Source organism: Brassica napus, chromosome C3 (genome assembly GCF_020379485.1).
Source record: "Brassica napus cultivar Da-Ae chromosome C3, Da-Ae, whole genome shotgun sequence".
NCBI lineage: Eukaryota > Viridiplantae > Streptophyta > Magnoliopsida > Brassicales > Brassicaceae > Brassica > Brassica napus.
The window spans coordinates 37,184,164-37,207,988 of NC_063446.1; the positions used below are offsets into that span (position 1 = coordinate 37,184,164).

Here is a 23,825-nt window from a genome sequence, read left to right on the forward strand (position 1 = left end):
TACATTTAAATATTAAATAAACATGAATTGTAGAAGTTGCTTAGTCCAGTGGTTTGACTAAGAGTTCATTAATGTTTCTACACCCGGAGGTTTGGGGTTCAAACCCCAGAAAACGTAAATTATGCATATTATGGAGAAAAATGATTACAAGAGGTCTCCAGCATGGCGGAATTGTCGATTGTAAGATCGTCTATGTAATATTTCTCAGCGTTGTAATAGCATAATTAATCAGACGTAAAAAAAAAAAACATGAATTTAAAAACCTAATTTTTCTTTTTCCCAGAGGCCCAAATAAATGTTGAGCCGGCCATGAATGTGTTGTTATACAAGATTTGCAGCCTTATGTTAGCTACTTGACTAGTAGAAGCAGATCAACCTCCTGAATTATAGAAGTTTAGAGAAGGCGAATACTACATCCGCCGATAAAAAACAGCTTGTCGTCAAGCCCGGTTCTAATACTGTTTGGATCTTGTGCCATATTATACAAAATGAAAAAAATATGTTGTATATATTAATTTTATGAAATTTTGACCTATTTTACAATTTTTAAACATTTTTTTAAAAAATTTTTAAAACATTTGTATCCTAAAATTTTAAAGAAAAAATAAATTAAAAGTGTGAGACTCGGTACAAAAGCACTCTCCGCACAACCTTAAAACGCCACTGCTTGTCATTGCATCAAGTCAGTGGCTAAAATAAAAGCCTGAATTGGCTTAATTAAGCCCTAGTTAGCAACGGTGGCGCGAGCTCGCCTGTTGATGCATCATCTAGTGTGGACTACACTATATGATTTTGACCGATTGACTTTCTAGATAACTGACCGTCCACTTATAACTTCTCAAAGTGCATATACTTATAGTATATCAATTTTACCTTCTGAGGGGCATCGAACCCGTGACCTGCCAAGACAAGGAGGTAATGGACGTAGTTAGTAGCCACTAACCCAATAGAGTAAGCCTCATACGTGTTGCTGTAGAATTAATGGGCCAAATCGAAGGCCCATATTGTTTGCAAATTAAAGGCCACTTATACGTCGTCGTCACCGCGAGATTGGTTAGAAGCTGTTTCAGTGAATCGAAGAATGGGACTGTTAAGCATCATTCGGAAGATCAAGAAGAAAGAGAAGGAGATGCGTATTCTTATGGTGTATGTATGTCAGATTCACAATCTCCTCCCATCTAAATGTATCTCAAATTTGATGATTTGTGCTGTGTGTAGTGGACTTGATAACTCAGGGAAGACGACGATTGTTCTGAAGATGAACGGTGAAGACACAAGCGTGATCAGTCCGACTCTTGGATTCAACATCAAAACCATAATCTACCAAAAGTCTGCTCCTTTTTCACAACAGCTTTCTAGTTTTCATGTTCTTGGTTGAGTAATATATCATCAAACATGTATGTGTAGGTATACGCTGAATATATGGGATGTTGGTGGGCAAAAGACTATAAGATCTTACTGGAGGAACTACTTTGAGCAGACTGATGGGTTGGTTTGGGTGGTGGATAGCTCTGATCTCAGAAGGTTAGATGATTGCAAGATGGAGCTTGACAATCTCTTAAAGGAAGAGGTATTATCAAACTGTCTACTATGTTTTCCAATCAAAAGCTTGGATACTACTGATCTTCATTTTTAATGGCAGAGGCTTGCTGGGTCATCTTTGCTGATACTAGCAAATAAGCAGGACATTCAAGGTGCTCTTACACCTGAAGAGATTGGTAAGGTAAGGGTTTTGAAACTTTAGAAACTGTAATGGGTTTAGTCTTTGTCTCTCTGTCATGATAGGGTTTATATTCTCTGTTCAGTGAGAATTCGTAAGATATGTGTGTGTTATATCGGTTTGATTCTTCTTCTCTCTGTCTTAAAAGGGTTACTCACTCATCTTGAGTGAGGATTATTTGGGTCGAGTAAGATGAGTTTTCATTTTTCTTTCTTGTGCAGGTGCTGAACTTAGAGTCCATGGATAAAAGCAGGCACTGGAAGATCGTGGGTTGCAGTGCATACACAGGTGAAGGTTTGTTGGAAGGATTCGATTGGTTGGTTCAAGACATTGCCTCCAGAATTTACATGCTTGACTAATCTCTCAACTACTGCATTGCGCAATGGCATGCTATGCTCGAGCATTTCCAGCCGAAGATTCAGTTTCACAGTCCTCACAGACACCCCCACGTTGTGCCTATCGAACCTGTTCTTTTATTACCATTTTCTTTATTCAGCTCAAGTGACTTCACATCTGCACTTTAGCTTTTCTTTCAGCCCTTATTGTAACAATGATTCAACAAACATGTTTGAAGACAAAAATCTTCTACTCTTGTTTGATTGAAAATTAACATAAACCACAAAATGATGTTTCATACATCCAAGTCAAACTTATTGATAAGCATATCCCAAAGCTATCACCAAACAATCAAGGTTCTCCACAGAGTAAACAAAGAAAAGAAGAGATCATTTCGACTTCTTTCCAACCTTCTTCTTGACGACTTCGTCAATGTACATTATGCCTTTGCCCTTATAAACCTCAGGAGGTTTGCAACTCCGGACAGTTGCAGCAAACTGATGTACCCTATCCTTGTCGATCCCTGTGCAGCAAACCACATTGTTCTTGAAACAGAAGACCCGGACCGCCGGAGGAACCGCGAGTTCCACTTCATGACTGTAACCTAACTTGAGGTACAAGAAACGCCCTGCTTCCTCAGCTCGGGCTTTGTATCCAACTCCAACAATCTTCAAGAACCGAAAGAACTTGGCTTCCATCTTCCTTTCTTACCACACAGAATGCTTCACCTGTCTAAAACGAGAAAATCTCTGAACTTGTCAAGAACGTCAACTTAAAAAAACAAAAGGGTTTCACACTAAGTCAGCAAACTTCGTCCCTATACTACTCAATCAGACAAAGGAACCCTCCTGGAGACGTGGTAAAAATCGTTGAGCTAAACAGGAAATACGTCGAACACTTTCCGTGCAACACTAGGAGAATAGTTGAAATGGAAAAGGAACCCCATTTACATGAACACAGTGTGTTCTACACAGTTTCCATGAACACCGTGAGTTCTAAGCACAAAAGATCTCGAAATCATTTGTTCGTGATCAATGGAATAGCCAAGGGGAAGAAGAAGAAGACAATATGAGAGATCCATATAGAAGAGAAACAGTAACCTTTATTGTTTTCCGGCGAAAAGAAAAGAGGACCAATGGAAATCGAGATTCATGTACTTCTCCTTCTTTGCTTCTCATCCGGATTACGAGCAACTATTGGCTTCTGCTTGGGCGATCCCGGTCTTCTCCTCCTCCCCTATGGCTTCTCTTTATCAGAAATTGCGATCGGCAAAGCTTTGCTGCAAGTCCATAAACAAATCTCGCTTCCGTGGCATTGAGCGGAGGACAAGAGAAGCTTTTGAGAATCTGGAGAGAATCCAATTGAGAAATTTGAGAAGCCCTTCTCAAGCCCTATTTCAAGAGGAATCCTTAGCTCGTGAGGAGTGGCTTGTCCTTGCAGCTGCTGAAAAGAACTTTTTTCAGCTAAAATTGAGAGTGAGATGGGCTTCAAAAGGAGATCTGAACACTACTTTTTTCCATAAATCTGTCAAGGCAAATCTATCGCGCAACGTTATCCACTTTCTCACTGATTCTGATAACAGAAGGGTATTTGATGTTCAGAGCATGAAAGACATGGTGGTGAGATTTTACTCATACCTTCAAGGAAGATCAAACCCTGCTGTCTCGCCCTACAAAATTGATTTTCTTCGGTCAATACATCCTTATCGGTTTGAAAGCTCTGGGATGGAAGCGCTGGTTGCAATTCCCACTGCTGAGGAAATCAAAAATATTTTGTTCCACATGCCAAAGTGCAAATCTTCGGGGCCGGATGGTTTCTCTGCGGAATTCTTCATAACCTCTTGGGACTTGGTCGGCCAGGATTTGATAAATGCAGTTCAGAATTTCTTCCTTACTTCGGAAATGCCAAGGCAAGTTAATGCAATAGTCATATCTCTTATTTCTAAGACCAATGGAGCTTCTTCTCTTTCAGATTTCAGACCAGTATCCCTCTGCAATACTGTTTGTACAATTATTTCAAAGATTTTGGCCTCTCAACTGAAGTCAATCATTCAGGATTCAGTGCAAAGCAATCAAGAAAGATTTGTGAAAGGGAGAGCTCTAAGCGATAATGTGATGCTTGCTTCAGAGTTAGTTGCAGATTTTCACAAAACAGGGAGGACAAGAAGGGGTTGTCTCCAAGTAGACATCTCAAAAGCTTTTGACAGTGTGGAGTGGGACTTTGTCCTTAATATTCTTTCTGCGCTGCAAATACCACCACCTTTTATTGAATGGATAGAGGTCTGTATTTCTTCTCCCTACTACTTTGTTGCCTTCAATGGTGAGCTTGTAGGTTTCTTTCCTGGGAAAAAAGGTCTGAGACAAGGAGATCCAATCTCTTCTTCTTTATTTGTGATGGCCATGGATATTTTACCAAAGAAGTTGGATATTTCTGTTAGAGATGGAACGTTTGGCTTACATCCAGACTGTGTTGACCCTCTTGTAACTCATTTAAGTTTTGCTGATGACCTACTGATATTCTTCGATGGATCAGCGGAATCATTACACGGTATTCTCTCAGTTCTAAGAGACTTCCAGCGGAGCTCTGGCCTGGCATTAAATCTTTGGAAAACTTGCCTGTTTCTTGATGGAAACAACATGATCAACTCGACAGATATAGCTTCCTCAGTTGGTATCTCCCAAGGCTCTCTCCCTGTTAGATATTTGGGGCTTCCATTGCTTCCAAGAAAACTTCGCAGAGGAGAATACCAGCCTTTGGTGGACAAAGTTCGAGCAAGAGTGACTTCTTGGATATCACGACAGCTTTCTTTCGCTGGCAGGCTACAGTTGATTTAGTCGGTTATACATAGCATGATCACTTTTTGGGCCTCCATCTATCCTCTTCCAAAAGGCTGCTTTGACATCTTGGTAAAGATTATAAATGCTTTTCTTTGGACAGGTTCAGATGCCTCTGCTCGTGGTGTAAAGGTAGCTTGGGAATCAGTCTGCTCTCCTGTCTGTGGTGGTTTGGGACTTCGTCGGTTGCAGGGAATTAATACTATCCATGGTATTAAAATGCTATGGAAGATCTTCTCAGATTCAGACTCCTTATGGGTTGCTTGGGTAAAGAAACATTATCTAAGTGACAACCTGTTCTGGATTGCTGATTTCTCAAATGTCGAGAGTTGGATTTGGCTTAGCTTGATGAATCTTCGACAGACAGCAAGGCCTTTCATCACATGTCATGTCATATCAGGGCGAACAGCTTCATTTTGGCATGACGACTGGACAAATGCTGGTCCTCTTCTGATACTCACAGGACCCTTGGGACCTCAAGTATCTGGAATTCCTCTCGATGCGACAGTCTCGTCAGTGGTAAGGGAAGATGGTTGGTCTCTCTCGCAGGAGTAGACACCCTATTCTTGTTACCCTTCGTGATGTGCTTCCCGCACAACCTCCTGATGTTCATGACATAGAGGAAGATTAATACTTGTGGAGAAACGAAGTAAACGAGCCTCCTTCACCGTTCTCATTATCAAGACTCTGGACATCTCTATATCAAGAACCTCCTCGAGTTTCATGGTACAAGGCTGTCTGGTTCGGTAAGCAAATTCCTAAACATGGGTTCATTCTTTGGCTAGTCATGAAAGACTGAATGGTAACAAGGGACCGGATGAGAAGTTGGGGCCTCGACGTCCCGGCTGTGTGTTTGCTTTGTGGGAAAAATGAGGAATCGATTGAGCACTTATTCTTTCAGTGTCACTATTCGTTGACGGTGTTGAGAACTATGTTCGCAAGGAGTGGTCTTGCTATCCCAACATAGATTGCAATGGTGGTTCCTTGGATCATATCTATTAGGCTGGATAGAAAGCTAAAAACTATCTACAATCTGGTCATTCAAGCTGCTGTCTACTTCATTTGGAAAGAACGAAATTCACGACTCCACAACCAGACTTCAAAGCCCGCTCACTCTGTTGTGAAAGATATCTACCATTGGGTTTGAAAAGATATAGGGTTAGACCAAAGCATCTATTTCATTTTGTTGAGGTTCATTTTTCCGCATGAGTAATATTGTACTTTCTTTTGGAAACAATCATCTTGTAAAGCTTTAAATTCAGAAATGGTATCTCCCATTGGGAGTTAGAAGAAAAAGAAAAAAAAACTATTCTGTTATTCAACTAATTCAGACAACAAGTGTATAACTAGCTAATATTTTCTTGTAATGAAATTGAACTTAGTTAATTTGTAAGAGACAGTATTTCTCATGGAAAAAAAAATATTTCTCATGAAACCCTAAAAATTTTCTGAACAAAAGATGAAACTAAACTACACAAACTATTCTGTTCTTCAACTAATTCAGACAACACTAGAACTACTAGTTAATGTCTTCTTGTAGTGAAATCAAGGGATCACGATGATGAAGTTGAGCTGGGTTGATTTACAAGAAGACAATATTTCTCAGAAACTCTAATTTATTTTGTTTTTGTTTTTTGTAAACAAATTATTTTATTATATTTTTCTAGGGGGACGAAACCCTAATTTTCTGAATAAAAGATGAAACTTTACCTTTGATCGGAAATCAACTGGAGCATACACGGAGTTGAAGAAGTTTTCGAAGAGATCCTTGTAACTTTTTTTTTTTTTATTAACCTGGGGTATCTCAGGCCCATGGAGAGGCCAAGACTAATCCCCAAAAGAGGTGCAGCCCACGGATAGACCCTATCTCTGGGTATTCAAATAGGCCCTAAAGCATAGGCTCATATCAGTGTTAGGTGACCAGGATAATGGACTCTAAAGCATAGGCTCATAAGCCATTCGCGGCCGTGATCTTTGGGCCGCCACTTGCACTGTGATCGGCGAAGACGACGGAGGATATTTCGCGGAAGATGGTCTTGAGCTCTTCGATTGACGAAGATCTGAGGAAGGAGAGGATTTCACTAGCGATTGACTCTCCTCCGGGACCAGCGGCGTGCATGGTGATCGCAGAGTTGATTGACGCCGGCGAGAAGATTACATTAGAATCTTTGGTCGCGGAAGATAAGACGTTCATGGAAAGGTTCACTGCAACGTCGTTTTGCTTTCTCATAGCTTCTCTAAGATCCATCTTTGATATGTTACGAGTGCACTCAAAGAGATATCGGATGTGATTTTATAGTGAATCGTTTTGTTCACATTATCTAATCTCTTTTATAGTGGAATGAAATCCGAAAATCTATGTTTAGCTAAATTTCATATTTGGATTCGCCGCCCACTCAAAAAGAGTAAATTTTCTAGTTTTGGGGAAAGTAATTTTTTTTTTTTTTTGCTTTACATTTAGACTGGAAACTGAAAATTAACTATTTGGAAACTGATAATTAATCTTCAAACACTATTAAACTACAAATCATTCTAAATTAATATAGAGTTTTCTATTTATATAATAATAAATATATATATAGAGGTATGCACACACAATAAATCAAATTAAGCTCCAAGTTTTGTTTTGTTTTATTTGATTTATATTTTTTATCAACTTTGATTTATATTAATATCATGAAATACATATTTATTTAAGTGATTTTAATATATATTTATATATGATTATGTTAATTTTAATTTACAATAATTGCATATCAATAACTTTAGAAATATATTGAAATTTAATTTTTGTTTACATTAAATTACATTAGAATTCTCTCCCTCTCTCCTCTCCCTCTCTTATCATTTTTATTCTAAAATACCACGAATTGGTAAAGCTTAGCTTATGTTTTTTTTTCAAATCAAAACTTAAATATCGATAAATACATTTTTAGCGGTATTTTAAAATGATGAACAAAATGTTAAATATATAAGAGAACAAATCACAGTAAAAAAATGCAAATCACTTTATCTATCTAGGTTCGACTTTAATTGATTTGGTTTTACCAGATTAAAAATTCCTAATATTATGAAACTATTTCTCATAATTAAAATAACATTATCCATGCTAATGCGCCGGTTAGGATTACAAGTAATTCTCAAAAGAGAAACCAAATTTTCATTACTTTATTATAGTGTAGATATAACATATTGTATATTATAAAAATTTGTGTGATGGGTGAAGAATCACCTCTGGAAACAAATGCGAACAATAACAACACATATCCACATTTTTATAAGAATTATTCAATCGGATGATATGTTTCAAAATACAGTTGAATTGTTATAGAGAAAGGTGACCTCGAACTCACCATAAGTTCTTGGAAAAAGGAGGTTTATGAAATGTCAATATACTCGAGCTTTAGGAGGGAAAGTGTCAACCTCATCGTCCAATGTGTTCATGTGGACGGGTCTATACTCCAGTTTCACCTTCCCTTCTTCCCAATACCTATTCAACATATTCATAAAATAAACACTCGTTACTAAAAGCCATTTGATTAATGTAGTAAATCCATTGGTCTATGATTTTACCCCAGTGTGTGCTTCATCCAATTCTCATCATCTCGTTTCTGAAAAACAACCATACCAAAGTTCCTCTATGTCATATCAACCCAAGACACATTTAGTTATGTAAGGAACATAGAACTTACCGTGAAATCCTCACGAGCATGTGCTCCACGACTCTCCTTTCTAGCCTCAGCAGAATGCATTGTTATACACGCATTAATCAAAAGATTCTCCAGCTCCATAGTTTCTACCAAATCCGAGTTCCTAAAGTGCAAAGTTTCCGGAACATAGCTTAATAATCAGGCTAAGACAGTTCTTTAACGTTTTTTTTTTCAAAGAGAAGTAGTCTCACCATATCAAACTCTTATCCTTCACTTTGACATCACCAAAACTGTCCCAAGTCTTATCGATCAAATCACAACCTATATTAATACGAAACTTTTAATTCATATTCAGCTCTAAAACCTCACTAGGTCATAAAGTGACCAAGAACAAAGGTGTAACCCAAAACGAAAACACGCACTCACTCTAACGGCGTACCTTTTGCATGATGGGTCAACGAGGAAATGGGAAGAGCGGCTTAAGCGTTCAACCATAATTTTAGGCATTGAACACACTAGCTTTAATAAAGAGTTCTTCATTTATTGATGTTCAGAAAACTTCTCAAAAACTAAACACAAGCTATTATTTTTCTTATGAGATCATCTTAATTAAGATCTCCTTATATAGGTAATAGTGATCTTTAACTTAACCTGCTACACAATGAATTAGGTCTTTTCTTTTCCTAATTTTAATAGCTTTAGTTTATCCTAATTCCTTTAAGGATCCTAATTCCTTTAAGGATAACTTCTTTTTCTAGTTATCCTAATTACAATTAAAGATAACTTCCTTTTCTTCATGACTTCCCTTTTTAGTGATGTTGAAGCTTATCTCCAACATTCTTCCCTTTAAGCTTCAAGTTTCCATAGCTAAGGTCTTGAACTCGAATCAGCTCCCTCATTTCTTTGAACTTGATTCTTGCTAATGCCTTGGTCAAGAAGTCCGCGACTTGCTCACTTCCTGCAATGTGTTCAACACCATGCACACGTCCTTGCACATGTTCTTGTAGATATCCCTTGACTACAAGTCGTGACTTGAACTTGTTGATAGTTCCATCCGCATCCTTCTTGATCCTGAACATCCATTTGAGACCATTGACCTTTATATGATTTGGTTTATCAACTCGAATCCATATCTTGTTGATTGAGATGATTTCTTCCGTGCAAGCATCTCTCCATTCTTTCAAGTCTTTAGCTTCCTTAAAGCTCCTTTGCTCATTATCCTTTGATAGTAGAAGTCTCTCACATTCTTCATTGGATCCTTTAAGAACATGATCAACTAGATATCTCGGTTGACAACTTGATCTTCGCAGATGTTGAACTGGTTCTTCCGGTTGAACAGGTTGTTCCGCGTGAACATGTTGTTCCGGTTGAACAGGTTGATGTGGTTGAACAGATTGATGTTGATCTTCTATCACATCTTCATCTGTGGTGTGATCATGATCATTATCGAAATCACCTTCTTTATTGCCTCCGGTTTCGATATGATCGTGATCATTATGATGACTGTTATTCACCACCACGAGCCCTTCTTCCTTTCGGTATACTGAACTTTCCTTGCAGCACTTCTGGAACTTTAATCCTTTTAGTACTTGATAAAGCTTCGTGTTCCAGTCTCGTGGAGCTTGCCTTAGTTCGTATAAAGCCTTTCGAAGTTTGAAAACCTTATGTTCTTCTCCCTTCTTTTCAAATCCTTCAGGCTGAGATACGTACACATCTTCTATCAATTCTCCATGTAAGAACGTTGTCTTCACATCCAAGTGATGGATCTCCCATCCGTTTGTAGCAGCTAAACCGAATAGCAATCTGATCGCCTCTATACGAGCAACTGGTGCAAACACCTCTTGAACATATCCTTTAACCACGAGTCTTGACTTTTACTTGTTGATTGAGCCATTTGCATTCCTTTTGATCTTAAAGATCCACTTGAGGCCAATAACCTTGACTCCGGCTGGTTTGTCTACTAGCACCCACGTCTCATTCTCCTCTATAGAATCAATCTCGTCTGTGCAAGCTTTTCTCCATTGAACAAGTTTGCTGGCTTCTTGAAAGTTAATTGGTTCGTCATTGAGTTCAAGAAGCAGAAACTCATACTCTATGTCGGCCAGTAATACATAGTCTCCAAGATAGCTAGGACGAGTTGATTGACGTGTTGAGCGCCTAGGTTGTGGTTCGATTTGTTCAACTTCTGGATTAACTTAAACATGTTTTGGTTGCTGCGCTTCAGTCTCTTCAGCAGCAGGTTCTTCCTGTTGAGTTCCAACCACGAATGGACAATGTCTGTCGTCCATTGTAGCACCCCATGACTTCCGGAACATACCAGGTTCGCTCTGTTCTTCCTTGTTAGCTTCCTTCCAATTCCAACACTCTTTCTTATCTTTAATCTCTTGCAACCCGTGTACCATCAGTTGTGTCTCCATGGACCTTATAGTTTTGAAAATAATGTGTCCGAGCCTAGCATGCCATCCCCAAGTATATTCTTCCATTCTTGTGTGCAAACAGGCTGGTCTACCAACTTCAAGTCGCAACTTATACAGCCGGTTAGGCGACCTTAACACTTTTGCCAGTAGTCTTCCATTAGGGTCTTTCAGTGTTAGGTAGTTATCCCTCATCCTAACATCACATCCAGTCTTCCATTAGGGTCTTTCAGTGTTAGGTAGTTATCCCTCATCCTAACATCACATCCTTGTTCAGTAGCTTACCCCAAGCTCAATATATTTCTCCTTAGGTCTGGAATGTATTATATGTCGGTCAAGAGTCTATGTTCCCATGTCTTTGCTTCAAATAGTATCGACCCCTTGCCATTGATGTCGACACATGAACCATCTACGAACTTCACATTTCCTTTAATGCTTTCATTAAGTTCAGAGAAGTATGATCTCTCGCCCGTCATATGGTTACTTGCTCCATTATCCAAGTACCAGATTCCATCTTCTCGTTTGCTTTGTACAAGTGTCTTCGGTATAACCTTCTCCTCGTTGAGAAACACGATCTCGTGGATATACAAAGCGACATCAGCTTCCTCTATATCTGCTTTGTTTAGCTCCTGGTCGTCTTGTTCCTCCTCTGGACAATCAGAGGCGAAGTGGCCTTTCTTCTTGCAACTGTAACACGTAATCTGAGAGTAGTCCTTCTTTCCTTTACCTCTCTCTCTTGTGTGTTGCGCCCTCTTCCTCTGTTTCCTCGACCACGATTCCAACCTCTACCTCTACCTATTGAGTTGTATGATTGATTAGAGTCCATGTACAGAAGGTTCCCTTGTGGCTCTTGTGTATCTTCTTTCTGGATATGTTCTTCATACGCCTTGAGTCTCCCAACAATATTTTTGAAACTCGTTTTATTCAGATCGAGAACTTGTTCAAGTGAGGCTATGATCTGAATATACTTGCTTCGCGGTAAACTGTTCAAGAACTTCTTTACCAGCTTAGGTTCTTCCATCGCTTGACCTAATGCTGCAGATTTTTAGGCCAATTATGATATCTTGCCAATAAAGATATCTATTGAGTCTGTATCTTTCATCTTTAGACGTTCAAACTCATTCATCCAGGTCTTAAGGCGAGCTTCTTTTACGCGTTCAGCACCAAGATTTCTTGACTTCACGGCTTCCCAGATTTCTTTAGGGGAGTCGACTTCACCAACTTGCAATATTAGGTTTTCTGGAATCGATTGGAATTGGAGAGCAGTAGCGATATCCTTCTTCTCTTCATCGTCTGTCCTTGGTTCAATAGATTCCCAAACCTTGTGTACTCGCAGTAACACCTTCATTCTCATTGCCCATACCGTGTAGTTCGTTGAAGATAACATCGGACAGACCACCGTGGAAGGCACAACTTCCATTGTCTTCGATGCTGATTTTGAATCACTCATTCCTTCGGTGAAACTTCTTCAATGAATCAAACCTGGAGCTCTGATACCAAATAAAGTGACCAAGAACAAAGGTGTAACCCAAAACGAGAACACGTTCAACCCTAGTTCTAGGCGTTGAACACCCTAGCTTTAATAAAGAATTCTTCCTTTATTGATGTTTAGAAAACTTATAAAAAAAACAAAACACAAGCTATTATCTTTCTTATCTTTTTTATGAGCTCATCTTACATTAAGATCTCCTTATATAGGGATCATTAACTTAACCTATTATACAATGAAAAAGGAAATTCTTTTTCCTAATTCTAATAGATTTAGTTAGTTATCCTAATTCTTTTAATGATAACTTCATTTTCTAGTTATCCTATTTACACTTAGGATAACTTCATTTTCTTCATGATTTCTTTTTTTAGTGATGTTGAAGCTTATCTCCAACAGGTCATAAGTTTTGACTGTTTGTTACCTTCCTCTAGTGTTTCTTGTGTACGGAAGACAGCAGCATTGTTTTGCATGACTCTTTGCATGTTCAATCTGATTTTAGAAGTTGGAAGCGACCCATTTGAGTTCCTTAGTCGGTGCAACCATTCAATACTCTTCTCACCAGCATCGTTCTCTAAAGGTCTCAGTTTCTCGCCTTTACAAGCATCATAAAAGCAAAAATCTTTCAGAAACACTTACTTGCATCAACATGCAGAGCTGGTAATATATGTATTTGCATACCTGGTTTTTGAATCTCTGCAACTCTGTTTGCACAAGCTCGGCCAAAAACAACAATGTCAAGAAGTGAGTTTGCACCAAGCCTATTGGCGCCATGGACAGATGCAGATGCTGCTTCTCCTGCAGCCATTAGTCCAGGAACTATAGAATCTGGATCATCACCAGTAATCACCTGGAACATAACACTTTTCAAATGATGAACATATCCATATGTTGTAAATAGTTTTTGTCATATTGTTTACCTCTCCATGGTAGTTGGTGGGAATGCCACCCATATTGTAATGCACAGTAGGCAACACAGGAATAGGCTCTCTTGTAACATCGACACCCGCGAAAATAGCAGCAGTTTCAGATATACCAGGAAGCCTCTCCTTAAGAACATCTGGTGGTAGATGGTTTAGGTGAAGGTAAATATGATCCTTCATAGGTCCTGTTACAGAATAATGTTATTTTCTTGTATAATATATGAGTCTCACATTAAGGTAATATTACACTCTCAAAAGGAGTTAGGGTCTTACCTGCACCACGCCCTTCCCGGATCTCCATAGTCATAGATCTTGAGACAACATCTCTTGAAGCAAGATCTCTAGCTGTTGGAGCATACCGGTCCATGAATTTCTCCCCTTCACTGTTTCTGAGAATCCCACCTTCGCCTCGAGCTCCTAAAATATTTAAACTGACAAAGTCAAGAACCAATGTCTTGTCTAAATCCAAAAATGTAAGAAGAAACACATACCTTCAGTAATGAGACATCCAGCTCCATAGATACCAGTAGGATGAAACTGAACAAACTCCAAGTCCTGTAGCGGAAGCCCGGCACGTGCCACCATGGCATTTCCATCCCCTGTGCATGTATGTGCTGAGGTTGCTGAGAAATAAGCTCTCCCATACCCCTGAAGACAGTAAGAGATACTGATTTGGTACAATGTGGTTTCAAATATCTAAAGTAAGATACGCTTCAAGCAACACTTTATCATCTTACCCCAGTGGCTAAGATCGTAGAGCCAGCGTGGAAACGATGTAAAGTGCCATCTTCCATGTTCAGTGCAATGACTCCCTGACATGTTCCTGCTCATCAAATATAACAAAACCATCTGAATGTTGTAGAACACATTCTTCAGAGGATCTCTTAATAGGAATTATATTATTTTAAGTTATTGATTATATAAAATTTCCAAAAGGAGGCAGAACTTGGGAAGCTCTAAATCTTTTGAATAGTGAAGGTAACATGATCTCTATCGATTTTCAAACACAGCTATGGTACGAAATACTCTTAGTTAGTACTTACCATCACTGTTCATAATCAAATCAAGGGCAAAGTATTCAACAAAGAATTGAGTGTTATGTTTCATCGCTTGGCCATAAAGAGTGTGTAACAAAGCATGCCCAGTGCGGTCAGCAGCACATGCGCAACGATATGCTTGGCCACCTGAATAAAGGGCAATGATAAAAGGAACTATTAGCAAGCAAACTTTCACATGAAATAATTATAGTTTCCAACTTGAGATTGCATGAATCAAAGATCAAAAACCTTTTCCAAAGTCGAGACTCTGACCACCAAAAGCTCGTTGATATATTTTTCCATCTTCTGTTCGAGAAAACGGCAACCCGTAATTCTCAAGCTCAATCACAGCTTTTGGAGCTTCCCTGCACATATACTGAATTGCATCTTGATCACCTATACAAAAACAAAAGATACCAGTTACTTACATCTTAAAACAGAAACCAGCAGAATTAAGAAAGAAGCTGCTTTCACTAGTGTACATGTTAGATTGCAAATCAACGTGTTACATCCACAGTAAAAGAAAAATCAAGATCTAGCTTTCGAAACTTGAAACAATAACAATGCCGGTTCTGAGATTTTGGAGATCCAATACAATAAAATGAGTTCTAAAAAATACAAAACATCAAATTGCTATAAAGTCGTTTAAAAATTAATACTTCTATAGACTACTAAATCTTTCTGAGATGGACTTTACAATTTCTCTTTTTTATTTGACTAAACTTTATAATCTCTCTATACTTCTTTTCCATGATAACAACAATAGAAAAAAAAATGGATCCTAAAAATCTATAAGAAAATCAAAAGCCTCATTCATATGTTTCTAAAGTATGCGTTCAAGACCAGGCCTGACCAAGAATGCCAAAAACAAGAAATCGTCAAGTATTAACAGCCAATCTGTCTAAACTTTGAGACTTTTGAGTCTAAGATCAGCACCATACCTAACCAGTCACTTCCTTTGACGGTATCATACATATGCCATCGCCAGTCATCTTCAGTCATATTACCCAATGCAGCATTTATACCTCCCTGCACAAATTATAGCTTAATCAACAACGGAGCAAAAGATTAAATAAGATGAGGCAATGTAGTAGTCGATACCTGAGCAGCAACTGTATGAGAACGAGTAGGAAAAAGCTTAGTGATGCAAGCTGTGTTAAAACCATGTTCTGATAGTCCTATAGCTGCTCTAAGTCCAGCACCACCTGCTCCTACAACAACCGCGTCATACTTATGATCAACGATTGTATAATCTCTTGTCGTCTGCCACAGAGAATACAAACAATTTTGAATCAGAATTGGATAATACGATCTCACAAATATTTTCACAGACTAAGAAGATCCAAGCTATTAGAAGGAACCGTATAAAACTAAATAATTCCTTCCCAAGAAACAAAACACAAAATTCCCCAAATCATTTTCTAAACTCGAAACCATTTACACATTAACCTGTGCGGAAATTCTGACTGAAAATCACAAAACAAAATAGTAGAAATCAATAATATATAATAACAAAATGTTACAACTTTTAAAAGTAAATAGACAAATATGTACAAGGATTCAATTTATTTTCTTAACTCAATAATATCTCACGTAAGAACATATACACATTTAACTTGTAGATAGTTATGGATTAAGACGAACAAATCATATAGATTGGTCGACCAATTCGTGTTTAGTCTACACATAGACGCTCGAAACCCCCCAAAGACTAAACGAGAACGAGGATTCAAACAGTATGAAGACAACAATGTAGTCGTACCGAACGAGCAGAGAACAATCTTGTGGAGACTTGAGAACTGATGAGAGCACCATCAGATTCCGATCTCCTCGCAGCTCGAACGCGACGAGACACAAACCGCCACATTCCTCCGTTCGTTACTACGTACTCAGCACAAGGTCTTTACGATGGTTAATGGCATTTTGTCAACACCATGTCTCGTTTTAAAATTGGAGTCCCTCTCACAAGTGGGGTTGATCATGGCACGTTGAGAGTTATTCAAAATTCTTCTGCCACGTTGGTTACTGGGCCTTCTTATTAGGCCCAAGTTTGACCATGAAGCCCATAATCTGGTAGCGTCGGGATAACAGCAATCGAAATGCATGCTTAGCTTTGGCGAAAGCAGTTGGTTGCTCTCACACAAAAGACACGCAGGATAAGAAAGAGACATCAGAGATCCAACGAACCGATTCAGACAGAGATCGGTACCGACAAACTGAGATTTGGGGTGAAAGAGAGAGAGAGAGAGATGGAAACAAGGGAGAGAGATCTGGAGCGGCTGATTCCGATGCATAAGTCCGGAGAGGTCGTTCTCTCGGTTCCGCCGTCTCCTCTTGCTTCGCCCATTCACGTCGCCGGAAGAGAGGTTATTCTCTCTCTCCCTATCTCTTTACAAATTTAATGCAAGTTTGTAATGAGTGGTGTATCGTTTGCGTTTGACCTAGAGTGGTAGTTACTTGTGTGTTAAGTTATTCGATGTTTTATATGTACAAAACAAACAGGCGGTTTACAAAGTCATCCGAAGCTGGGCCTCCAAAAAGTTCATGACCGGATGGTACTTAATCTCGGTTGCTTTGTCTCGCTGAAACATAACTAAATTGGTTTCATTAGTTTTATTTTGTTATATAGTGTCATTCTTCTTCCAATCGCCGTCACATTCTACTTCACATGGTGGTTTATTCATTTCGTTGACGGTTTCTTCTCCCCAATCTACACTCATCTCGGAATCAATATGTTCGGTTAGTTCTTCATTTCATCTCTAATTAGCTACGTACGTACATTAAAAATATTTTGTCAATTAATGAAATCTAACACAACTTGTTTATACTTATGGCAGGTCTTGGGTTTGTGACATCCATAACATTCATCTTTGTGGTTGGTGTCTTCATGTCCTCATGGCTAGGAGCTTCATTTCTCAGCATTGGAGAATGGTTTATAAAGAAAATGCCTCTCATCAGCTACATCTACTCAGCTTCTAAACAAATCAGCGGAGCAATCTCCCCAGGTCAAAAAAAAAAGAATTATTAGGAGGTTTTATCTTCTACGTCCAAAGCCACATTATATAATATTAGTTTCATCCTGAATCTTGTAAACTCTAGATTTTGTCTAAGGTGTTTTTTCTAGTTGAGCTAACTACACTAAAAAAAGACTACAACTTTATTTATCTAAACTTACACTTTTTCTCCTTTTATCATCAGATCACAGCTCAGGTGCATTCAAGGAGGTAGCCATTATCAGGCATCCTCATAGGGGAGAATACGCTTTTGGATTCATTACATCGACTGTGATTCTCCGAGGCCGTGCTGGTGGAGAAGAGCTCTGCTGTGTCTATGTCCCCACCAATCATCTTTACCTTGGAGACATTTTCCTCATTAGCTCAAAGGACATCATAAGGCCTAATCTCTCTGTCCGTGAAGGCATAGGTAACTTGAACTACCTATCTCCCAAAGAGATTATACACATTAGCTGATCTCATTGCTCTGTTTCAACCTTTTCTCTTGCTACAGAAATAGTCATATCTGGTGGCATGTCAATCCCAGAGATACTAACAACCCTGGACGCAGAGACTATTCACAGGACAGTAGCAGGAAGCTTTGCTATTCCACAAGTGTAAAGTCGATGACTCATTGTTTCTTGTTTTTTCTATCCGAAGGTTCAGTCTCCGGTGGAGCCTCCGATTTTAGGTGACTTTCAACGTTTGTTAATCCAAGAATGTTGGAAAAGTTTTGAACTCATTATGATATATGAGTGAAAGGTTCATAAAGTTTGAGTATGTGTTTAAGCCTTGTATTAGTCTAGACACTAAACAATAACAAAGAAAATATTAGAAAAGTTGGAACAAACTCAAAGATGCGCGAGAACATAGATCTTTCTTCATATAATATCAATGTGTTTTGTTATCAAATGCTATAAAAGGTTGAGAGATCTCGAAATCGTTTCATAAGCAGAACAAACAGAAGGATACACTAACCAAAAGAGCAAAGAGCTTGTCTGATACTAAGACAAGAGAACAACGTAGCTCACGTTTTGTTTTTTTTTTATTCCAAGGCTTTTTTCCCCGGCAACGTGGATATTTTTTCTTCATATGCCTATCTCGGATAAGCAGAGACTAGACATAAAAAAAAAATTGTTGCAGAAATAAAACAACATTAAATCTAAATGTCCATGTCACACTTAGCTTCAATATATATAACTCTATTAAATCTAAATGTCCATGTCACATTTAGCTTCAATATATATAACTCTATATATATAAAAAGCCAATGCCTATCTTTATTTATCTTTTAAAAAGTTAAAAACGTTTTGATGTTTTTTTCAAACATTAAAAAAAAAATGTAATTGTCAAAACAAAAAGGAGACCGATAAGAGAAGTTTCATTTCATTTATTTTTGTATTTACATGTTTACACAGTTGCATCTCAGTAAACATTTAAAACTCTCAGCCTTCTAGAACGTGTAGTTATTACTTTATAGTTGGTGCGTACACCACTCGATAACTTAGTCATGAATCTAGAGGTGTAAATTTGTTTAGGATGCAATTCAATATTCAGTGCTCTAGAAGAGAACTCAATGCATCCAGTCAAACTATTTGTTATGAATTAAATGTGTTTTTAGTGTATTGAGGAAAATAATTGATATATATTTTGAACTTGGCTCCGAGCATAATTTTGTACCGTTGACTGACCAGCGCATCCGCGTGGGTCTATTACATTTTTATACATAGATACTTATTTTTCATAATTAGTTATATATTTTGGTCGTGATATAACTAATTGTATTCAAAAGACCTGGATCGAATTGGATAACATGGGTATTTTTGGTACAAACATCTGAACCGTTTCAGATCCATTTGTTGTTTATATATTTTTAGGTTACTGTACTTCAGAACTGAACTCATCAAGATCCAGAATGACTCAACTCAAAATCCACACATAAATTTAATATTCAAGCGGGACCTAATTTCAAAAAAAATCTAATACCCGAAAAGAACAACTCGTACCTAAATAGATTGTCAATGTTCATGCCTAACTAATTTTATAAACTAATAAAAAAACTATTTCTATGTGTTTTGCTAAATTAAGTGAAATAAAAAGAGTTTTTTATTTAGTAAAATAATTATATGGAGTAAAAAAATTAAGTGAAAATAAATGTATACATTTTAATTTTTTTATTTAAGTTATTATTTTATTTATAAAAATATGTCTTTGAATTATGTTTTTGACTACGTAATTTTTCACCGATTGAAACTAAAATTAAAAAAAAAAAACAAGTTTTAGTAAAACAAACTAAACTGAACGTGTAATAATATGCAAAACCCAGTTATTTTACATTTTTTATTTTATAATTGACATAAAGTTAATGTTTATTAACTAATAAATAAAAATATGCACTATTATTAATACAGTTATATAATTAGTGATGTGATGTATTGTTAAGGTAATACTCCCTCTGTATTCTTTTAAATGAAGTTATAGGATATTTATCTTGTGTCAATATACTCTCGTTTCTAGAAAACAATCCAAAAGGTAGTGATATAAGACTTTGTTTGCCCTTTCATTATTATTTCAAAGTAGAATTAATTATAGTGCGAGTGTCTTACGAGAGGTGATAATTAATCAATGGAGAAAAGTATAAAAGATATTGTATTAGGTACCTTAATATTTGTGAAAATCATATAACGTCATATATATATATATAAACACATGGAGTATAATTAATGATATTGTTAAACTGACTGAAATATGGAAAGACAATTGACGTAATTATACTAATGAAATTACTAAAAATACACTATAGTTCTTTTTATACTGCTACCGATATTTATATTGATATCTATGGTTCTAAACAGTACCAAAAATTATTTTAATTTTAATAATATAAACTAGGATTGGATCCGCGCGCCCGCGCGGATGGTTGTTCAATTTTATATTTTTTTGAAGGTTTTTAGAATGCCCATATTTATATGTTTGCTACATTTTTAATGTCCTCAACTTGTTTGTTCATGTTTTAGCTAATAAACCTATTTCTTATTGAGATTGTTTTTTTGTCATCTTAATGAGATTGTTTTTTTTTCAACATTGTGTGTTCCTTGCTCATTTCATTTTAAGATTGTTATATGTTTTGATTGTTTAGATTTATGTATAAATTTGTTGTAAAATTAGGTAGTTTGTATATGATTAAATGTGATAAAATTATAGTACTACATAAATAAGTTTAGGTATTGCTTTGAAAATTAGTTATACCTAAACTTATTTATGTAGTACTATAATTTTCACTACAAGAAAACACATGCTTAACGACGAAAATTAACGAGGAAAAACAATCCTCGTAAATTTGCGTCGAGTTTACGACGAATTTACGTGAAAAACTAAAGTCATCGTTATTTCCTCGTAACGTAACGACAAAACTGTTTCGTCGTAAAGTGGATGTAACTTTACGAGTATTTTACGAGGAAAAACTATTTCCTCGTAAATACGACGTAAACTTTGCGTGGTATTTACGAGGAAATAGTTTACGTGTATTTAGCGAGGAAATTTTTGAATCCACCAACTTTATAGGTGTTACACGTTTTTTTTGCCCACCTAATTAATTTTCGTCGTAAATTCATAGCAAAATTACAACTACCAGATTCGAATTTTCCTATAAATATGGATGTTTAAACATCATTTTAAACACACCAACAACAAAAAACGTGAAAGAAAAAAAAATGGCTGGCTCCGGGAATATTTACGAGTTGCGGAAGTGGATGTATATGCATAGAGATGCTAACGGGAGAGTGACGAAAGAATACCTTGCGGGTCTGGAGACATTTATGCATCAAGCAGATTCAACACCGCTCGCCCAAGAAAGTGGTAAGATGTTCTGTCCTTGTCGGAAATGCAACAATTCGAAACTGGCAAACCGTGAAAATGTTTGGAAGCATTTAATAAATAGAGGTTTCACGGCAAATTACTATATCTGGTTTCAACATGGAGAAGGTTTTAATTATGATCAGAATGAAGCTAGTAGTAGTAATAGCAATTTTCAGGAAAAAGAACCGGTTGATCATCATTTGCATAATGAACATAGTTACCAGCAAGAGGAGATGGTAGATTATGATAGGGTTCATGATATGGTAGCTGATGCATTCGTAGCTCATGATGGAGATGAAGAACCTAATATAGATGCAAAAAAGTTTTACGAAATGTTAAACGCGGCGAATCAACCACTTTACAGTGGTTGTAGAGAAGGTCTCTCTAAATTGTCGTTAGCTGCTAGAATGATGAATATTAAAACTGATCACAATCTACCTGAAAGTTGCATGAACGAATGGGCGGACTTGTTTAAAGAGTATTTGCCGGAAGACAATGTGTCTGCTGATTCTTATTATGAGATTCAGAAACTGGTTTATAGTCTTGGGTTGCCTTCTGAGATGATAGATGTTTGCATCGACAACTGCATGATCTATTGGGGAGATGATGAGAAGCTAGAAGAATGTCGATTCTGCAAGAAGCCACGATTCAAGCCGCAAGGACGGGGACGTAATAGGGTACCATACCAAAGGATGTGGTACCTACCAATTACAGACAGATTGAAAAGATTGTATCAATCAGAGCAGACTGCTGGAAAGATGAGATGGCATGCCGAGCATACTCAGACGGATGGTGAGATGACTCATCCATCAGATGCAAGAGCCTGGAAACATTTCAACAAAGTACATCCAGATTTCGCTAGCAATATCCGGAATGTGTATCTCGGATTATGCACAGATGGATTTAGTCCGTTCGGAATGTCAGGGAGACAATATTCATTGTGGCCAGTCTTTCTTACTCCATACAACCTGCCACCGGAGATGTGCATGCAACGGGAGTTACTATTCTTGACCATATTAATACCTGGTCCGAACCATCCAAAAAGGTCCCTGGATGTTTTCCTACAACCACTGATAAAAGAGTTGAAGGATTTGTGGTCAACAGGGGTGAGGACGTATGACTGTTCAACGAAGACGAATTTTACGATGCGAGCGATGCTTTTGTGGACCATAAGTGATTTCCCTGCCTATGGGATGTTGTCTGGATGGACTACACATGGGAGATTAGCTTGTCCATATTGTAATGGAACGACAGATGCGTTTCAACTGAAGAATGGTAGGAAGACAAGTTGGTTTGATTGTCACCGTCGATTTCTTCCCATTGGCCATCCTTACCGAAGAAACAAGAATTTGTTTAGGCACAAAAGGGTTGTGAGAGACACTCCTCCTCCATATCTAACTGGAGAACAAATTGAAGCGCAAATCGACTACTACGGAGCTAACGAAACAGTTCGTTGGGGTGGTAATTGGCATGTCCCTCGTAATATGCCAGATTCTTACGGTGTTCATCACAACTGGCACAAGAAGAGTATATTTTGGGAGTTGCCATATTGGAAGGATCTTCTTCTGCGCCACAACCTCGATGTGATGCATATAGAGAAGAATTTCTTTGAGAACATCATGAATACAATATTGAATGTCCCAGGGAAGACAAAAGACAACATAAAATCGAGGTTGGACTTGCCGGATATTTGCTCAAGAAGCGAGTTACATATTAAAAGCAATGGACAAGTTCCCGTTCCGATATTCAGATTATCTTCAGAAAAAAAGTCGGTGTTGTTCAACTGGGTGGCATCAGAAGTGAAGTTCCCCGATGGGTATGTTTCGAATCTCTCTAGATGTGTTGAAAAGGGTCAAAAGTTCTCCGGGATGAAGAGTCATGATTGTCATGTATTTATGCAACGACTACTGCCCTTTGCATTTGCGGAGCTACTTCCAACAAACGTACATGAAGCACTTGCAGGTACGTAGTGTATTATATCACAATAATTTACAAAATAATATATGACTAACAATGTGTTTAATTTTTTTTTGAATATAAAAGGCATTGGAGCATTTTTCAGGGATCTGAGCACACGCACTCTTAAAGAAGAAGTTGTGGAACAGCTTCAGGAGAACATTCCCATCTTATTGTGCAACTTGGAGAAGATATTTCCTCCCGGATTTTTTGACGTCATGGAGCATCTAGCTGTCCACCTCCCATATGAGGCATTGCTTCGTGGACCTGTACATTACGGATGGATGTATCAGTATGAGCGAGCCATGAAATATTTGAAGGGAAAAGCAAAGAACCTCGCCAAAGTTGAAGGTTCTATAATTGCTGGAAGTTTGACGGAAGAAGTTTCTCACTTCACATCGTACTACTTTGCGTCAAAAGTACGTACACGGAGAAGAGCTCCAAGAAGATATGATGATGGTGGTGTTGCGCCAACATATGCAGTTGCTGGTGTTCCAGACATCTTTAGCCAGATTGGGCGACTCGGTGGGAAGTGTAAAGAGGTTTGGTGGTCGAGTGAAGAAGACGCTCATAGTGCACACACCTATATTCTACTCAATTGCGAAGATCCATTGATGC

The 23,825-nt window shown here is 37.8% G+C and overlaps 4 protein-coding genes across 6 annotated transcripts; 2 read left to right on the top strand and 2 right to left on the bottom strand.

The window, feature by feature from the left end:
* The first annotated feature begins 888 nt into the window (after positions 1-888).
* Positions 889-2,310, top strand: LOC106384853 (ADP-ribosylation factor-like protein 2). Of its 2 annotated transcripts, none has more exons than XM_013824763.2 (5): positions 889-1,146; positions 1,219-1,329; positions 1,408-1,570; positions 1,643-1,723; positions 1,942-2,310. In XM_013824763.2, the coding sequence occupies exons 1-5, from the start codon at positions 1,082-1,084 to the stop codon at positions 2,077-2,079; spliced, it is 558 nt and encodes a 185-aa protein (XP_013680217.1). In that variant the 5' UTR covers positions 889-1,081; the 3' UTR covers positions 2,080-2,310. The 2 variants fall into 2 exon arrangements, with proteins under 2 accessions (XP_013680217.1, XP_013680218.1); XM_013824764.2 differs by having other exon boundaries at positions 1,037-1,150.
* Positions 2,288-3,647, bottom strand: LOC106384855 (60S ribosomal protein L6, mitochondrial-like). Of its 2 annotated transcripts, none has more exons than XM_013824766.3 (2): positions 3,157-3,647; positions 2,288-2,784 (listed from the first exon to the last, which is right to left on the bottom strand). In XM_013824766.3, the coding sequence occupies exon 2, from the start codon at positions 2,752-2,754 to the stop codon at positions 2,446-2,448; it is 309 nt and encodes a 102-aa protein (XP_013680220.1). In that variant the 5' UTR covers positions 2,755-2,784; positions 3,157-3,647; the 3' UTR covers positions 2,288-2,445. The 2 variants fall into 2 exon arrangements, with proteins under 2 accessions (XP_013680220.1, XP_013680219.1); XM_013824765.3 differs by having other exon boundaries at positions 2,288-2,788; positions 3,157-3,638.
* A 2,805-nt stretch (positions 3,648-6,452) lies between these two features.
* Positions 6,453-16,500, bottom strand: LOC106386307 (succinate dehydrogenase [ubiquinone] flavoprotein subunit 2, mitochondrial). Its single transcript, XM_013826168.3, has 15 exons — positions 16,163-16,500; positions 15,502-15,663; positions 15,342-15,429; positions 14,650-14,796; positions 14,407-14,547; positions 14,101-14,186; positions 13,855-14,011; positions 13,637-13,780; positions 13,361-13,548; positions 13,122-13,290; positions 12,865-13,035; positions 8,792-8,861; positions 8,583-8,703; positions 8,464-8,501; positions 6,453-8,380 (listed from the first exon to the last, which is right to left on the bottom strand). Exons 1-15 carry the CDS (start codon positions 16,265-16,267, stop codon positions 8,278-8,280), a joined length of 1,890 nt encoding a protein of 629 aa, XP_013681622.1. The 5' UTR covers positions 16,268-16,500; the 3' UTR covers positions 6,453-8,277.
* An 11-nt stretch (positions 16,501-16,511) lies between these two features.
* Positions 16,512-18,376, top strand: LOC106386992 (protein LIKE COV 3). The gene is made up of 6 exons (XM_013826822.3): positions 16,512-16,766; positions 16,903-16,955; positions 17,030-17,139; positions 17,238-17,405; positions 17,599-17,823; positions 17,908-18,376. The coding sequence occupies exons 1-6, from the start codon at positions 16,650-16,652 to the stop codon at positions 18,012-18,014; spliced, it is 780 nt and encodes a 259-aa protein (XP_013682276.1). The 5' UTR covers positions 16,512-16,649; the 3' UTR covers positions 18,015-18,376.
* The last annotated feature ends 5,449 nt before the right edge of the window (positions 18,377-23,825 follow it).

Coding starts and splice junctions, on each gene's coding strand:
- LOC106384853 (XM_013824763.2), top strand. CDS start 1,082: ATGGGACTGTTAAGCATCATTCGGAAGATCAAGAAGAAAGAGAAGGAG. Junction 1,147..1,218: donor GAGATGCGTATTCTTATGGT/GTATGTATGTCA, acceptor TGCTGTGTGTAG/TGGACTTGATAACTCAGGGA. Junction 1,724..1,941: donor CACCTGAAGAGATTGGTAAG/GTAAGGGTTTTG, acceptor TTTCTTGTGCAG/GTGCTGAACTTAGAGTCCAT.
- LOC106384855 (XM_013824766.3), bottom strand. CDS start 2,754: ATGGAAGCCAAGTTCTTTCGGTTCTTGAAGATTGTTGGAGTTGGATAC.
- LOC106386307 (XM_013826168.3), bottom strand. CDS start 16,267: ATGTGGCGGTTTGTGTCTCGTCGCGTTCGAGCTGCGAGGAGATCGGAA. Junction 13,549..13,636: donor CCGGGAAGGGCGTGGTGCAG/GTAAGACCCTAA, acceptor ATTCTGTAACAG/GACCTATGAAGGATCATATT. Junction 8,862..12,864: donor ACAAGAAACACTAGAGGAAG/GTAACAAACAGT, acceptor GTATTAATATAG/GTTGTGATTTGATCGATAAG.
- LOC106386992 (XM_013826822.3), top strand. CDS start 16,650: ATGGAAACAAGGGAGAGAGATCTGGAGCGGCTGATTCCGATGCATAAG. Junction 16,956..17,029: donor AAAAAGTTCATGACCGGATG/GTACTTAATCTC, acceptor TTTGTTATATAG/TGTCATTCTTCTTCCAATCG. Junction 17,824..17,907: donor CTCTGTCCGTGAAGGCATAG/GTAACTTGAACT, acceptor CTCTTGCTACAG/AAATAGTCATATCTGGTGGC.